At 41.6% G+C, this 17,293-nt stretch overlaps 2 protein-coding genes across 10 annotated transcripts in view; both read right to left on the bottom strand.

Annotated features, from left to right (window-relative positions):
- Positions 1–709: 709 nt before the first annotated feature.
- CCNDBP1 (cyclin D1 binding protein 1) lies at positions 710–12,018 on the bottom strand. 3 transcript variants are annotated; one of them, XM_082388835.1, is made up of 11 exons: positions 11,823–12,016; positions 11,575–11,634; positions 11,202–11,281; positions 8,348–8,429; positions 6,461–6,557; positions 6,217–6,284; positions 5,558–5,634; positions 4,930–5,210; positions 3,723–3,783; positions 2,067–2,113; positions 710–1,811 (listed from the first exon to the last, which is right to left on the bottom strand). In XM_082388835.1, exons 1-11 carry the CDS (start codon positions 11,929–11,931, stop codon positions 1,697–1,699), a joined length of 1,077 nt encoding a protein of 358 aa, XP_082244961.1. In that variant the 5' UTR covers positions 11,932–12,016; the 3' UTR covers positions 710–1,696. The 3 variants fall into 3 exon arrangements, with proteins under 3 accessions (XP_082244961.1, XP_082244962.1, XP_082244963.1); XM_082388836.1 differs by lacking the exon at positions 2,067–2,113 and having other exon boundaries at positions 11,823–12,018; XM_082388837.1 differs by lacking the exons at positions 8,348–8,429; positions 11,202–11,281 and having other exon boundaries at positions 11,823–12,017.
- A 130-nt stretch (positions 12,019–12,148) lies between these two features.
- TMEM62 (transmembrane protein 62) overlaps positions 12,149–17,293 on the bottom strand; it is a 45,710-nt gene continuing 40,565 nt past the window's right edge. For all 7 annotated transcript variants that reach the window (XM_082388769.1, XM_082388768.1, XM_082388773.1 and 4 more), the window contains 2 exons: positions 15,354–15,472; positions 12,149–13,000 (listed from right to left, as the gene is read on the bottom strand). In XM_082388769.1, the coding sequence (XP_082244895.1) occupies positions 12,674–13,000; positions 15,354–15,472 (446 nt within the window). In that variant the 3' untranslated portion in view covers positions 12,149–12,673. The remainder of the gene's footprint in view (positions 13,001–15,353; positions 15,473–17,293) is intronic.

The raw sequence follows: 17,293 nt of genomic DNA, 5'->3' as shown, positions 1-17,293 counted from the left end.
AATTAAAACTCTTAAAAAAATAAAATAAAAAACTCTTGACTCAAGGAATTTCGACCCCAAGTACACACCAGTCTCTCAAAAGAATGGCTGCTGGACTTGGAGGGTACTATGCTAAGAGAAATAAGTCAGAGAACTATAAATACTGTATGATATCACTTATATGTGGAATCTAAAAAATACAACAAACTAGTGAAGATAACAAAGAAGGGGTGGTGGGAATTAAAAAAAAGGACAGCTACTGTTGCTGATTATACCTAAAGAGACCATGGGGACATCAGAAGGGCAGATGTGATGAAGTACATCTATACAAGACAAAGGACCAGCAATAGAAGTGTGGAGACCTGTAGTACATACATTAAGGCCTAAGTCAGGTCACCAGAATTTACATCACTGTATACCTTGCTTTCTAAGATATGACCTTCCAGGTTTACCTTGCTTTCCAAGATGTGATCTTCCAGACTGATGCAAAAATATTAATTAACTGGCGATGGTTTAGCAAAAGGATTAACTGAAGAGGCCCTTAATATTATGTAAACTCTCTTATACATTTAAAATTTTTTGATTTGTAAAAATTTTGTACTTACATTTGGGGATACGTAATACAAAATAGAGAACAACAATACAAGTATGTATAAGGAAAACAACCCTGTTCGATAAGGTGAACAAACCTAACAACTGAGCTTGTTAACCTAAAAAATAAAACAGCCAGTTATTTTACCAGCAAGATGGGTTTATTCAGGAATAACAAAGAACTGCAATTCGGGTCAAACAGGCTATAGTAAAAGCCATAGGCAAGTCCCACAAACAGAGGAAAAAGGAGGAAGCCGGGAGTTGTTCTGAACAAAATTCCATGGAGGAAAGCAAGAGTTCAGGGGGATGAGGGGTTCTCACTGGCTTAGTAGCTGGGGTAGTCAGTTTCCCCTAGGAGAGGCAGTGTACATCATTCCTGTCCGTAACTGACAGTCCTTCCTGACCTAGAGTGGTACTGCATGAGAGCCGCCCCGCCCCTGCCCCTTCTGGCCTCTCAACTCCATTTTAAAGAAGGTTTCCCTTTATTAATTTTCACAAGCTCAATACCAACAGAGGCATGGAGTAAACTGGAATAATATTCAGAAGAACTTTCTGGTAAGAATAATTATATTCTATAACATGCGCAAGTACTAAGAGGGGTTCTGGAGACATCTGCTCTAAAAAAAAGTCAAGTCTTTTTCTTCTAAATATATTTCTGATCAGAATCAGATCTTTAGACCTAGAAACCTAAACAAAAGCAATGTTGTTAGTCTCAACCCACATATTTCTGGTAGAAAAGACACTTTGGAAAGGTACTCATTTAACCACTAGCAGGTTAGCATTTTATTGAGACTATCAACATCTTTAGCAATGAAACGACACACTTGATTGCAAATAGGGAATAAGGCAGCTTCCCCAGGAATCTCTGAGAGGCAACTCAAGAATAAAAGCTCATACAATTATCTTTTATATCTGGCACAGAAAAACATATCATACTCATATGGTTTATAAATAATTGCCAGTTTGGCCTAATCAACAAACTTTGGTAATAGTGTCTCTTGATAAGTATAGATAGGACCTCCCTTTCGGTCCAGAAAGTATCCTAGCCCCATTCTAAAAGCAGACATCAGAGCTTGGCTGCGACAGTAAGAAAGGGAGAGAGGAGGGTACAAATGAGCCTGAAAATTCATGATTCAACTTCATGCTGAGTGAGCTCCTTGATTCTGTTCATGCAATGATCAACAGCATTAATAAGTAAAGGGATCCAACTATCTTCTGGCTGTGGGGTCACATGACTTGCTCTGCGAATGGAATGGGAAAAAGAGAAGTTAAATTTATTATACTGTCAAGGAAAAACCTACCCTCAAAAGGGAGCACAGGGAAAATTACAGTAAGAAAAGGCAAGTTTCTCTGCAGAAATTCAGCTGCTCCACAAGTAAAGTTGAAAGAAAACACTACACTCAGCTTCTACTCCTCGAAATGGGGGTTTGGGAGTTGAGAATGGCTGTATAGGTTTATTCTCAAAAAGCTATTTGGGGATAAGTCTTCATACTCACTTTGTAATTTCAAGTGCCTTCTTTAAAACGGATACAAGTTTTGCACACTAGAAAAAAAAGAGAAGTTACTCACCCTGAGCCCTACCATAAAAAGGAAAGGAGGGAAAAAATAGGGGGTGGGGGGGGGAAGGAGAGCTAAAATATTTTAATACTCAAGTAATAAAAAGTCATTTTAAAAAGTCATTAAGTATTATTATTTAATACTCAAGTAATAAAAAGACCATTGGAGAAAACAGTGAAAAACAAAAATGTTGATTAGATTAGGGTGGTGGGATCATGGATTCTTCTCTATTTAGCAAAATCTTATTAATACTGTTGCTATAACATCTTTATAAGTTTTTCTATATTTAAAATATTTTTTTAATTAAAGAAAACAGAAAAAGGAAGAATATAACCTGAATTTGTCCCAACTGCTGATAGCTCAGGATATATATAGCAGAAACAAACTGGATTTTTTTTTTTTTTGGCTGCATTGGGTCTTCCTTGCTGCGCGGGCTTTCTTTAGTTGCGGTGAGCGGGGGCTACTCTTCATTGTGGTGCGCAGGCTTCTCATTGCATTGGTTTCTCTTGTTGTGGAGCATGGGCTCTAGGTGTGAGGGCTTCAGTAGTTGTGGCATGCGGGCTTCAGTAGTTGTGGCTCATGGGCTCTAGAGCACAGGCTCAGTAGTTGTGGCGCATGGGCTTAGTTGCTCCGCGGCATGTGGGATCTTCCCGGTCCAGGGCTCGAACCCATGTCCCCTGCATTGGGGATTCTTAACCACTGCGCCACCAGGGAAGCCCCTAGATTTTTTTTTTTTTTTTAATTTACTTACAGAATTTTAGGAATACCAATAACAAGATAACATGAGGATGTATGTATGTTACCAATACACTGTGCATTCCTTAAAATTTTATTTGGGGTAACTGACAAGGCATATTGCTAAAGATGTTTATTTCTTACGAAGTCAACTTTTAAAAAAGTATGTGGAAAAAAAAAAGTTAATGCCCAAAAGGATCCTATTGAACTCCAAGGTGGAGTCCATTGTGGAGATACATTTGATCACTCTAATTTCCACTACCTAATTTACCAAATATTATTAGGATTGATATATCTGATGGTAAAATATAAGCCACTGGCAGTTTTACTTCTCTTTCCAATAAAATGAGACATAAGAACTTGAAGTTTATAAAAATAAGAGAATAGAACTCTAACATAGGACCCAGGACTTGAAAGAATACAATAAAATCAGAATTTTATAAAGAGCTTAATCCTTGTGGTTAAATCACACAATGTGTTGATATTAAAACAGAGTATGTTTCTGAAACACCTATTTTGGCCTATATAGGAAATTAAAAACTTGTGACTTCAGGTTGAAAGAATCCTAAGGCACTGTAGTAATTAAGACTTTCTTTTCAAAGCAGGATTTTCCAAGGTCTTTGGGTTTTTCTAAATGATTACCCAAGTGGTTATGGAAGAGAGTACTACCAGAGCTCGTGGCTATTAGAATTCAAATTCAGCTTGATAAAGATCAAGCACGAACACATCGTGACATTACTGTTGTACTTGCATCCAAGTGTAACAAATAAACATGTTCCCTATAGCTTAAAGGAAATACTAGTGATTACTGAAATTCTACCAATTAGGTCTGTAGCTATTCCCTCAAAGCCGGTACTTACGTTGATTCGCACAGTCAGATGGCACACAGGTGGGTATATGCTCAGAGCCAAATCATCCACACTTAAGGGGAGAAAGCAAAAATAACCATTAACAAAGAAGGAACAAAGCTCAGCTAGGTGGTGTCCAGTACACAACTAAGGATGTGACTAGTGAAAAAATGACTCCCAGAAATGCATATCGGTTCCTTAAATTGGGCAACCAATAAATAACCAATTCAACTGGTATTTACAGAATACATACATACCCTGTTTCACTAGGAAGCTGGGGGGAAAACCTCCCTTGACCAGTAGGATGGGACATGATTAATTCAGTTAAAAATGTGAGGACCTGAAACCATAAATAACTAACACAGGCAGGGTTCATCCCTGAATGCCACTAAAGTGGGCACCACTTTAACCAAGCAATCAAGTTATTACTATACCACCAATAATGGGACAAACTAACACCATGTGCCTCCCGATATGATATGATGCAATGAAAAGCACAAAACACTCAACTATGTGATATTCTTGCCAAAAAGTGTTTAACTTGAATATAATTATGAGAAAACAATCACATAAATCCAGATTGTTGGATATTCTACAAGGCAACTGACCTGGATTCTTTAAAAAAGTCAATGTCAAAAAAATAAATTAAAAAAAAATAGTCAATGTCAAAAGAAGCTAAAAAGGACAGGGACTGTTCTAGTTGCAAGACACCAAAGAGAAGACAACCAAATGTGGTATGACAGCTTGATGGAACCCTGAATTTAAAAAAAAAAAGCTATAAAAGACATTGTAGAGACAACTGGGGAAATCTGAATATTAGATAACATTATCATAGTCGATGTAAATTTCTTAAACGTAATACTAAGAATAAGAGTAAGAAATGTTTGTTCTTAGGAGATACACGCTGAAATATTTAGAGGTGAAATGTCATTAATGTCTGCAAACTTACTCTCAAATGGTTCAGGGATAAAAATGGCACATCTACTTCAATTTTTTAAAAGCTACCTCTAATTATAGAGAAATAAACCAATACAGAAAAAATTGTGAACAGTAGGTGAATCTAGATGGAGGTATAGGTACTCACTGCCAATACTTTTTCAACCTTCCTGTAGGTTTGAAAATTTTCAAAATAAAAAGGTGGGGAAAAACCTTGGGTTGACAGCACAGGTTGAGATCAGAATGCTGCTGCTCAGATGTTTTGAGTGGAGATCACGCTTACCTAGGGCTGATCTCATCAGAAATGTCCACAATGTCATCCAGCTGGGCCACCTGATCCTTCTTCCCATTCTCTGCCACTGAGAGCCGGATTTTCTTCAGGCAGGCTTTGGATGCTCTCACCAGTGCAAGGCATGGGATTATGAGCTCCTGATCTTCCTCTGACCAATATGAGTCCTGATTGCTTGGACATCCCAATATATCCTCCTCATCACCATGGTTGTCAGAGTTGTCCTCCTCAATGTCACTCAAGAGGCCATAGTAAGGGTCACATTCTTCCACAGCCTAAGACACACCATGATACATGTGAATGCCAAAAAAATAAAAAGGTGTTGTACTTTCAGCATCATGTCTGAGTTGTCCCCAAACTTTAGTCAGCTACTTCCCTAATGGCTACAGAGTTGAATCACTTCATAAACCCTCTTCTGACTCTCCTAGTGCAGCAATGGAACAGAGGGGAGTGGTACTAAATCACACACCAGCATGGGGTGGGAGATAGGAGATGGAGGACAGGAGTGAGGATGGGACCTATTTGGTTGACGCTCAGCACATCTTCTCTCTTTATAACCGATCCTCATCTACTAGACACAGAGTTGCCTTCTGATGACCATCAAAGACAGAGGTCCCCTCACCTGCTCCATTTCCTCATGTGCGTCCTTCACAAGATCCACACTCTTTGTCAGCACTGAAAGGGCTGCAGCTTTGTTATCTATGAGTGAAGAATTGGAAGTACTACAATTAGAGGAGAAACTCAACAATTCTCTTAAGTCTGAAAAAAGCAACAATGTCCCCATTTGAAGGGAGTGCCAAGGACAGTCAACAAGGGCAGGAGTTTAATGTAAAATTCTTCTCACATACATCCTCTGGGTACCCAGATGGGGACTGAAAAGCTTTTTGTCATTCACCACAGGAAGAAATAAAATGGTCATATGATGTTTCTCATCATGGTCCTCTTGGATGACCACAGCTTTTGGCCCAGCAGGCTCTACCTCATAATTGCTTCAGTGTCCTCAAAATACTGCCCCTGGGGCAGGACCAGAAGAGAAAACCACATCTTTCAACAAGAGAGCCACAGCCAGAGAGTGATTGAATTTAGAAGTTATGAGAACTAAAAAGACTGGCAAAAAGTATTAATACCTATCTTTTCATGTTGGTGATAAACCAGATCTACTTCACTAAGCTCTTTATATAAGTAAAAATACATATATACTACAAAACTGGCAGCTAGATACGAGAGGTCTGTCTTCTTTGGCCAGCAGAGTCAATGTCCACTTCGCACTCTCTCACCCACCTCTTGGGATCCGAGGCACCTGCTGGCACGCCTCCCAGACACTGTTGTAGGAAATAAGGTTCTCCGGGCTACGGAAAGGAATCAATAAGGATGTATCAATAACCTAGGTTCCTGTTTCCTAAAAGGTCCTTCCTGCTGGTCATTATTCTCAGTTATCAGTAACTTTGCTGTTAAAATGAGTTTTTTCCCCCTCCCAGAAGCAAGGAACCCCATTAACCGATAACCCCAACTGTGGCATCACTACCTCTGAGTTGGAGTGATGTAAAGCACTTCCACAAGCTGAGCCATGCCATCCACGATGTCCAGAGTGGCACTCCGTACCAGCTTTCGCAGGGTGATTCCTGTAGCCAAACACAAAGACTAAGCAGCCTGGTCGTCTTTCCAGAAGTCACCATCTGCTTTCCTGAGAGTCTAAGCCCTACAGAATTTGAGGTAATGTGCACCCACATGCTTAACTGGAGTGCCAACACAAAACTCAGGTCTTATTTATATCCCCATGTCATTTTCTTGCTCCTCCCGCCATTCCTTAGTGGTATTTTCCAAAAGAGATCTGGAACAAAATCTTTCCATGACAGCATGTATTCATTCATTAAAAACAGTGGCTTCGGGCCTTCCCTGGTGGCGCAGTGGTTAAGAATCCACCTGCCAATGCAGGGGACACGGGTTCGAGCCCTGGTCTGGGAAGATCCCACATGCCGCGGAGCAACTAGGCCTGTGAGCCACAACTGCTGAGCCTGCGCGTCTGGAGCCTGTGCTCCGCCACAAGAGAGGCCCGCGCCTCTCAAGACAGTGAGAGGCCCGTGCACCGCGATGAAGAGTGGCCCCCACTTGCCACAGCTAGAGGAAGCCCTCGCACAGAAACGAAGACCCAACACAGCCCAAAAAATAAATAATTAAATTAAAAAAGAAAAACACAACAAAAAACAGTGGCTTCTTGGGACTTCCCTGGTGGCGCAGTGGTTAAGAATCCGCCTGCCAATGCAGGGGACACAGGTTCGATCCCTGGTCTGGGACGATCCCACATGCCGCATAGCAACTAAGCCCGTGTGCCACAACTGCTAAGCCTGTGCTCTAGAACAAGCGAGCCACAACTACAGAGCCCACGTGCCACAACTACTGAAGCCCACGCACCTAGAGCCCATGCTCCGCAATGAGAGGCCACCGCAGTGGGAAGCACGTGCACCACAACTAGAGAAAGCCCGTGTGCAGCAACGAAGACCCAATGCAGCCAAAAATAAATTTAAAAAAACCAGTGGCTTCTTGACAACTGTGGATAAAACACTTCAAGTTTAAACCACATGAGTAGCCCTGAAGATCCATGAGACATGTACTCATTTATAATTATAGCATGATTATAATCAAGGCATGAATATACAAGCAGGGCTGGAGGCCACTTAACCTATAAGGGAGCTCAGAAACAGCATGTGATGTAATATGGGTGGAGGAGCCTGGGGACTGCCTGGGCCTGGGGATGGGGCTGATATCCAACCAGCATCTGTGGCAGTTATAATGTTAGAGAGACGGAGGAGCCAGGGAGAATTAAAAACCTTAAGAGTCAGGCAAGGGCTTCCCTGGTGGTGCAGTGGTTAAGAATCCGCCTGCCAGTGCAGGGGACACAGGTTCAAGCCCTGGTCCAGGAAGGTCCCACATGCCACGGAGCAACTAAGCCCGTGTGCCACAACTGCTGAGCCTACGCTCTAGAACCCGCGAGCCACAACTACTGAAGCCCGCATGCCTAGAGCCTGTGCTTCACAACAGGAGAAGCCACCGCAATGAGAAGCCCGCGAACCGCAACGAAGAGTGGGCCCCGCTCGCTGCAGGTAAAGAAAGCCCGTGCTCAGCAACGAAGACCCAATGCAGCCAAAAATAAATAAATAAAATAAATTTATTAAAAAAAAAAAAAAGAGTCAGGCAAGGCAGGGGAGATGGGAACACAGCATCTGAACCTTGGCACAAAGGCTTACTTATGGAGGTCACATATATTACATAACTACCTTTGACTGCACTTTATGGGAGAAAGTTACATTACATGCTCAAAATGAGGAAAAGGTAAAAGTTTCAGGACAGAAGCTGTCATAGTAGCAAAGACCTATCCCATAAACTGAACACTTATGTGTATGGAGTGGCTTACCCTGATCCTTGGGAAGCGAATAGTATACTGCAATAATTGCCTTGATGGCAGCATGGACTTGTTCAGAGAACTTCTGGGTTTCCTATGAGGTGATAAGCCAATTTCAGAAGGAAAAAGGAAATGGATTAGATCAATGTGGTCAACCCATCTACTGTGGAAGAGAGCAGACATCTGTACAGCATCATCAAACATTTTCTGAAGTCCTATTCTGAGTTAGGCCCTGTGCTATTCTCATAACATACCATTGAGGAGTTAGCTGGATACCAGATACTGAGCAGACAACTGGTTAAGACATGAAGCAGGAAACAGCAGGAAAAACTTAGTCCTGATACTCTATATCCCAAGATATTTGTGACCTGTTTTGAGGTATTCACCATATCTTAGACCAGGAGATGGCAAACTAGGGCCCAAGGGCCCAATCAGGCCCAATGCCAGGTTTTGTAAATAAAGTGTTACTGGGACACAGCCACACTTTTTTTTTTTTTTTTTTTTGTGGCTATGTTGGGTCTTCGTTGCTGCACGCGCGTTTTCTCTAGTTGTGGCGAGCGGGGGCTACTCTTCGTTGTGGTGAGTGGGCTTCTCATTGCGGTGGCTTCTCTTGTTGCGGAGCACGGGCTCTAGGTACGCAGGCTTCAGTAGTTGTGGCACACGGGCTTCAGTAGTTGTGCCTCGCTGGCTCTAGAGCGCAGGCTCAGTAGTTGTGGCGCATGGGCTTAGTTGCTCCATGGCATGTGGGATCTTCCCGGACCAGGGCTCGAACCCGTGTCTCCTGCATTGGCAGGCGGATTCTTAACGACTGAGCCACCAGGGAAGTCCCAACAGCCACACTCTTGCATTTACATATTGTCTACAGTTGTGTTCACACTACAGGGGCAGAGTTGAGTAGTTGGTCTGCAAAGCCTAAAATGTTTACTATCTGGCCCTTTACAGAAAAAGTTTGCCAACTCTATCTTAGACCATTAACCAGTTGTCTGTCTCTCTGCCTCTGTGTCTGTCTCTGTCTCTTTCTAACAGAATCTCAATATATCTAAAGGTAATTAGCAAGGACTCTACAATGCTCAATGTTGACTATTTTCCTTCGAGGCAGTCACTGACTTTCCCTTACCTTCTCTTCCTCACTTCTCTGCTCAATTCTAAGCCAGCATTCTGCAAAATGTGGTCCACAGATTGGTGCCAGTCCATAAGTGGTCTGTTACCAGTCTGGGATGGATAAGTACAATGACTGAGAGCACTTAGAAACTTTTATGCCAATTTGACATTGTTTCAACATTCAAACATATAATTTCATAAAAATACCAGGCCATAAGAACTGGAATAAAAATAAAACAAAACAAAAAAACCCCCAAACATTCTTTAATAGAACTAATGTGCTGAGCTCCTAAGAAAGCAATTGTGATTCAAATATATATAATTCAAATAAAACCATATTCTAATTTTTCATCAATGAGTAAAAATCCACTGTCCTGAGCATATCCAGAAAAATAGTTCTATTCTTGCTCCTCATGGTATCTTACTAGCTGTGAATTTTAGCCACAAGTCCTAAGTGTATTTGGAAGGAAGGAGTCAGCACATAAGAAAAATAAGGTAACATTACTACTCCCTTTGAAATAAAGATTGACTTTCTTCAACAAACTTTTAAAGTACTTTCATACAATTCTCTCGTTTCCTCATCTCCGATCTCTGAGGTATGTAAGTGGAGAGAGTTTATTACTGTAGGTGCAGCAAGAGAAGATTTTTTCATTTCAAAACATCTAGATACATAATTGAGAAAGAGAATGAAAGTATTGACTATGAAAATAAAATAAGGCAATGAATACACCATTTTAAAACAAACTTACTCCCAAATTAAGTATACCTAGCTCTAGAAAAACTGAGCATAGAGCATACCTGGCCACAGCCAACAATATTTACTTTCAAGTATTTTATAATAAAGTTTTATAATAAGGCACAAATTCTTTGTTCTAGCAATTCCACTTCTGGGAATTTTTACCGATATATAGATATGCACAAAGACTGTATTAGGCAATCTACCACAGCACTGTTTATAATAGTTACAAACTGGAAACAACTTAAATGTCCGCACAGTACTGGTTAAATAAATTATGGTTATATCCACTCTGTTAAATACCATGCTGCCATTACAAAGAACTGAGCAACTTTATATGTGCTCCCAAAAATCAATTTGCAAGCTATGTTGTTAGTTTTTTTAAAAAGTTCCAGAAAAGTGTTTATGGTATCCTATCATTTGTGTAAAAAGAAGCAGGTATATATACATAAGTGTGTATATGCATAGCATATATATGGAATAATACACAAGGAACAAGGGACAGGAGATATAAACTTTTTATCACATTTAACTTTGATATCTTTTGAATTTTCTACTGTCTACATTATTACTAATATAAAAGATAATTCAATATAGAAGAGTATTATGTAGTATAACAAAAAAGGTGTAGCTTAGACATTAGATAGAACTTAATTTAAATCCTAGCTCCACTACTTACCCACCTTAACCTGAGCGTCTGAGCCTGCTTACTCATCTGTCAGATGGGGATCATGTATGTGAAAACACCTAGCAAATAGCAAGTGCTTTTTAAAAAAAATTATCAGAAGGGAAATAACCAGGATGAACTTCAGAATGAACCAATATTTAGAAGAGCTGCCCACCCCATGACAGCTACTGCATTTGGCAATTTGATCTTCAGAACAATCCTGTAATGTGAGAACCACCATCTTACTTGACAGATGAGGAAATTAAATCCCCAGCTTTGAGTGTAAAACGTGGAAAGAAAATGAGAGGATTCCTAAGGAATAAAACGAGGCATCACAAGAACTGTAGGAAAGTGAAGCCCACCTGTGGTGACGGCAGTGGAAGTCGAGAGAAGACTTCGGTCAGAGTCGTGGCTGCCCTTGACACTGCCATAGCTGCCTCACCTGGGGGGTGACAGAGGAGGAGGCGGGAGCCAATATGTTAGTGCCAAAACGATAAGGCTCCAGCGGCTGCATGGACTTTGAAGATAATGCGTTCCCTCTCCACCCTTGCCGGCAGAGACGTCTCAAAAAAACAACCCAAAATCAGTGTTTTCTATCTCAGTCTCAGAGGTGCCGAGGATGGGTAAGGCGAGGTATCCGCACAGACAGGATGGGGCGGGGGAAAGCAGGAAGGAAAGGGGTAGGGACGCTGCAAGAGATGAGAGATGGCAGCCTGCAACAGGAGAGGCACTCACGGAGTCTCCTCCAAAAGGTTTCCCGATCAAACTCCTTGGTGGTCTCCCGGGCTTCGCCGACTAGTGGGCGCGGCGTGCGGGCCGGGCAGCCGCAAAAGAAAGAGCACAGGTAAGCGGAGCCACCTCCAGACCCCACCTCCTCCGCCCGGACCCCACCTCCTCCGCCCGGACCCCGCCGCCGCCACGGCCTCGCCCCTTCCCACCCAAGCCCACCCCGGCCGTCGCCCGTCCCCAGTACGTCAGCTCACCCCGCACTCCAGGAAGGAGGAACCGCAGCTCCCCTGCCAGGTGCCGGAGCTGCTCCAAAGGCGGAGGCAGGGTAGAGCCTGCGGCTGCAGGTGCAGCTGCGCTCGCCATCTCAGCAGGACGCAGGGAGTTCGCTGACTAAGCCGCTGCGGGAGCCGTACTGCCGTGACCGCCCCACTTCCGGGCCGCGGGTTCGCTTCCGGCAACAACCCGCCCCGCTCCGCCCCTGCCCAGAAGCCCAGCCGCGCCTCCTTCCGCGCTCCGAAGCGCGGCTACACCTCCTCCCGCCCCGCCCCGCCCCGGCGACACAGGCCAGTCCCAGACCGAGTTATTTCTTATTGATCATTCATTTATTGATATTTGATTACTCGAAAACACCCCCGACTGAGGAAGCAGACAGCCCATAACCCTGCTGGAAAAGAGGACTGGGAACTAACCAAGGGTAGTCAGGGCCAGGCCCAAGTGTGCACTGGTTCCCTGCCCCTAACGTGGCGCCCTTATAGGCTGCTGAGTTCCAGACACTGTGCTAGGTACTTTACATGAGGTAACGTAAAAAACACACTGGGTGGGCCACAGATACTCCCATATCCACCAGCTCCTGGCCTGTGGATCTCCTAGATTAGGGCTTTCTCTTCACAAAAGTAAATCCACCCTTTGCCTTCTTGGGGAAGGAAGGAATCATGGCATTGTTTAGAGAATTTTCTGCAGTCCATTCTGCAGGAATCAGTAGTGGGTAATCCCCTCAACTCCCAGGCGTCCAAGGAACGTCCAAGGCTTGCCCGCCAATATTGGCCTTCCGCCTGCTGCTGGGGCAGAGGCCTGGGCTACACAGGTGGATGATGAGACATGGCCTTCAGGAGCTCAGGTGGCTTTTTAACTGCACTATGAAGGTTCCAAGCTCGGCAGGGTTCAGTGTCCACACACAACGAATGAGAACAGGCGTCACCAGTGTCAACCAGGTCCGCAAAGGGGAGAATAATAAAGCTAGAGTACCATATGTCATATGAAGAAAGTAGCAGGAATAAATCTGCCAGATGTACAGCAGTAACATAAGTAGGTGAACAGGTATGATTTTCAAGTATTTTCCTTGATGGAGATGAGACCTGAAGCTGTGACCAAAGCACCGCTGTAGCAAGCTCCAACACAGGTAAACCATCAAGGGGATGTTAAAAAACACCAGCTGGAAAGAGCAGAACAGGACCATTAGCTTATTAGCAAGCCCTGGAAGGGTCAGGTCTCACTAACATATTATTGGTGGCTCTTAAAAATATGTTGCTTTCCCTCTTGGGGGTTAACTGATTCTTTATGCTTCAATCACACTTGCTTATAACACTCACAATAGTTGACTTGTAGTTAGTTGTTTATTTTCCTGTATCCTTTTGTTCATCTTAAAGGCAAGTGTCATTTCATTTATGTTGAAGCCCTCAAATGATGTTTAAGGTAGAAACGAACTGAATATGTGGGTGTACAGACACATACACATATATACAGTACCCTGTTTTTTGTTTTTTATTTTTGGCAGAGTGAGGGGGGGACTTGGGTATCAGTATTTTTTCTTCTCTCTGCATTTTTATTTGAAGTGGCATAATGAATACTGGAATATAAATTAGAAGATTTAAGTTATAATCCAAGTTTAACTACTATATGAGTCACTCATTCACCAAATAATTATTGAACACCCATTATGTGGCACGTACTGTGCAAGGCTCTAGGCAAGGGACACACACATGGGTGACCAAGTTGGAAAAGATGCATCATAGATCTTACATTCTAATAGAGAGAAGAGAAACCAAAAAGAAAAAAAAAAAGGAGGGGGAAGATAATCACAGATTGTGATGAATTCAATGAAGAAAATAACTGGGTCACAGGAGGGTAACTGGGAGATGGGCCCTCTGAGGCCTGAAGGACAGAAATGAGTCAGTGGAAGGAAGTGCATTCCAGGCAGAAGAAACAAATGAAAAGCCCAGAGGTGGGAGAGGTTAGCTGGAACATGATAAGCCAGGTGGAAACAGGGGCAGTCAGCAGGACCCAGATCAAGTCACTGATTTGCTTAAAGGGTTTTAAGCTGAGAAGTGAGTGAGCTGATTAAGATTTTAAAAGGACCACAGTGCATGCTCTGTGGCAAACTGACAATAGGGAGGCAAGAGCAGCAGTGGGAAACCAGTTAGGGGTTACTGTAGTAGCCCAGGCAAGAAAAAATTATGATTTAGACAAGGGTGGTGGTAACAGTAATAGTGGTGGATTCAGCACATGTATTGGAGGTAGATCAAATACGGTACTACTTGCTGATGAACTAGATATAAACTATGAGGGAAGGAGAAAATTTGAAGATACACCCTTGAGAAGATACCTCCTGGATAATTTATTGAAATTGGAAAGAACTGGGGGAGGAACCGGTTCAGGGATAGAAATTAAAGGTCCTGTTAGAGGTATATTAAGTTGAGATTCCTGTTAGATATCTAAGGAAGATGCAAAATGGCAGTTGCATATATAGGCACCTGAGGTGCAAAGAAGAGGTCTGGGTCAGAGATATAATAGATTTAGGGGCCATGGGCCTAGATGATACATAATATCCATTCTTAGTGTACTATTTATTAAAATATGACTATAAGCCCACCTTTTGGTAAGGGTCAGGTTTTACTTGGAATAAGTGCTCCTGAGAGACAGCCTCCATCTACATAATAGAAAACTGAACTAGACCCGGATCTAGTCACATATAAAATGCTGCTAAACAGAGAATATTCTGGCCTGTGGTCAGTGTTCACCAGGCAAAGATCTTCCCTACTTGTCTGTCTCTAATCCTGCTGATCATGTTTTACTGCCCTCTTATGAGGCTGTGAACTCATTTCAAACAATGTTTTTGGATCTCTTATACAACTCCAGATCATCACCTCAGATTTTGATCCATTAGCCCCATCAGATGAGTACAATAGATAAATTGTTAGGTAAATAGTTTTCAAACCCATTTATAGAAATTTGCTATAGATCTGCGTTTTTTATTTGTGTTTGTTCTAAAGGAATCTCAATCCAAATGTAAACCTAACATATCAGTGTTTCATAAACAAGTGTACTGCTAGGACATCACTAGAAAGCTTCCACTGGGTAGCTGACCCACTTTTCTTGTGTGTCTATTTTTCTTTTCCTCCCTCTGAAACAATTTCCTTCTTCATTATCACAACCAATTTTGCTTTACCCAGAAGTCTCATTTATTCTACCATAAGTCTCTTCTTTCACTGTTTATCGATGAAAAAGCACAGTGAAACAAACAACAAAAACAAAAAGCTCTTTCACCTCTTATAAAACTTCCTGCCAAAACTGTATTTTAGATGTTTACATACAAGAGTGGTGGAAGAAAGAGCTTAGGAAGCACTCTAAAAGCAAACAAAACACCAGATACTAAAGACTGCCCTGCCAGTAAATTAGAAAACATGATCTATGGTGTTAAATTTGGGATTTGGGATTTAATTCATAACTATTATGCAATTAGTCCAACAAGGTCAAGATGTTCTTAAATTGCGTTTCTGACTTCTTACCTGGAGAATTCCAACTATAAACGTTACACTGCCTTGTAGGAAACGTCCATCAACAAAGATCCCAAAGGAAAAGCAGCAACCCAATTTGCCTTTAGTGATTTCACCAACAAACCATGGTCCTGAAAGAGGCAATGAACAAGAAAGGAAGTTAAATAACTATGACTGATTACATACATCATGAGATGCATTTATAGAAATAATGAAGAAATATGAGACTAGTCATCTATAAGCATTTATTTGTATAGCTTTTCTTCTTTGCTAATCTCTGTGTTACACTCAATATCCTAGCTAACCAATTATTTGCTTCTTTGCTCCATATTTCTCTAGATTATAAAATTGCCTGAGTATGCACTATACCTGGAATAGATTCCAGAAACAGATTGGAGTACATTCACAAATTTTAGAAGATTCTATTACAGTAGTAACCTCAATATAATGCATTCACATTTCCTTTAAGAAGCAAAAAGGTACTCCATAGATACCACAGTTAATTTTCCAGATAACTGAGATTTACTCCTTTACGCAATAAGACTTCAACCACTTTAATCATTCTAAAACACACTACTTTCTTATAAATATTAATGAATGTATTTTAATCTTTTCTGGCTGACCCACAGTCATTACTTTGTACATCAACTACATACTCAGGGTTAACATGTACAAAGTTTAACTCACTTCTTTGTTTTAATTTTTCATCTGCAATGCCAGAATGACTTTTCTCTACCCCGTATTATTATTTACTGCCCCTTCTCAATGTTCAGGCTTCTAGAACTACTATATTGTCAAGAGTGATTAAGGGACAGCTGGATTTCCCTTCTCAAAATGTAATACCATCATTTGCTGGTAAGGGTAGAGTTCAACTGGGACTTCCCTGGTGGTCCAGTGGTTAAGACTCTGCGCTCCCAATGCAGGGGGCCTGGGTTCAATCCCTGGTCAGGGAACTAGATCCTGCATGCTGCAACTAAGAGCCTGTATGCCACAACTAAAAGATCCCGCATGCCACAACGAAGATCCCACGTGCTGCAACTAAGACCCGGTGCAGCCAAATAAATAAATGAATAAATATTAAAAAAAAAAAAAGTAGAGTTCAACTTTAAAAAGTCATAGGTAATTTTCTCAGATATATATTCTCCATTAGATACATATTAGTTTTAAAAAGTGTTTCCCCTTTAAGTTTCAACCTTGAAAAATGAAACAACTTCTCCCCTTCTAATGTTTTCCTTTACAGCCAGGAACCAAATCACCTGCTTTGCCTCCTAGTGGAAGACAAGTGTTTAAAACAGCTTCAACCTATTTTCTAACAAGGAAACCAACCTCAAAAGGGGAATCTGGCATAGCTTGTTATACAGAATTGTAAAGGGTCATATTATTTCTTTAAATACTTTCTGTTCTCTGGTGGGAGTTACTAATGAGGAAAGAAAAGTCCAAAGATGGACTAAAAGTAGAAAACAGAGACTAAGCAACAAACAGTCTAATCTACTCCTAAATGACTCTTAGTAAGGAACATTAGTAAAAAGCTTTAAAAAGAGACTCACAGTGCTTTCTGCTTCCATAAGTGACTAAGTGATTTTGTCAGTATTGGGTATAGTAATTAATATAAGAGAAGAGCTCAAATGCCTGAACTCACTGCTCATCTCAGTTTCTCTCTTTTTTGAGCTGAGTTTTTAGGAGTCACACGGTAGTAAATAGTCACTCAACTACATACTAGGCATTGTGCTTAATGCTGGGCATAGAGGGGAACAAGATAGACAAGACATCAATGGATAGTCTAATGAGGGGAGAGATGATATATACAGAAGATAATCATAAATTCTGATAAAGTAATGAAGGAAATAAAAAGTATGGTGAAATAGAGGATAAAGCTTTAAGGTGGTCAAAGAAGGCTGCTCTGAGGAGATGGCATTTAAGCTGAACTTCTATCTTCTATTAGGTTTCTACAC

This window comes from Balaenoptera borealis (genome assembly GCF_965194805.1).
Source record: "Balaenoptera borealis genome assembly, chromosome: 3".
In the NCBI taxonomy this organism is placed as follows: Eukaryota; Metazoa; Chordata; class Mammalia; order Artiodactyla; family Balaenopteridae; genus Balaenoptera; species Balaenoptera borealis.
The sequence above is the reverse complement of the archived record's forward strand: the minus strand, read 5'-3'. Positions and strand labels throughout refer to the sequence as shown.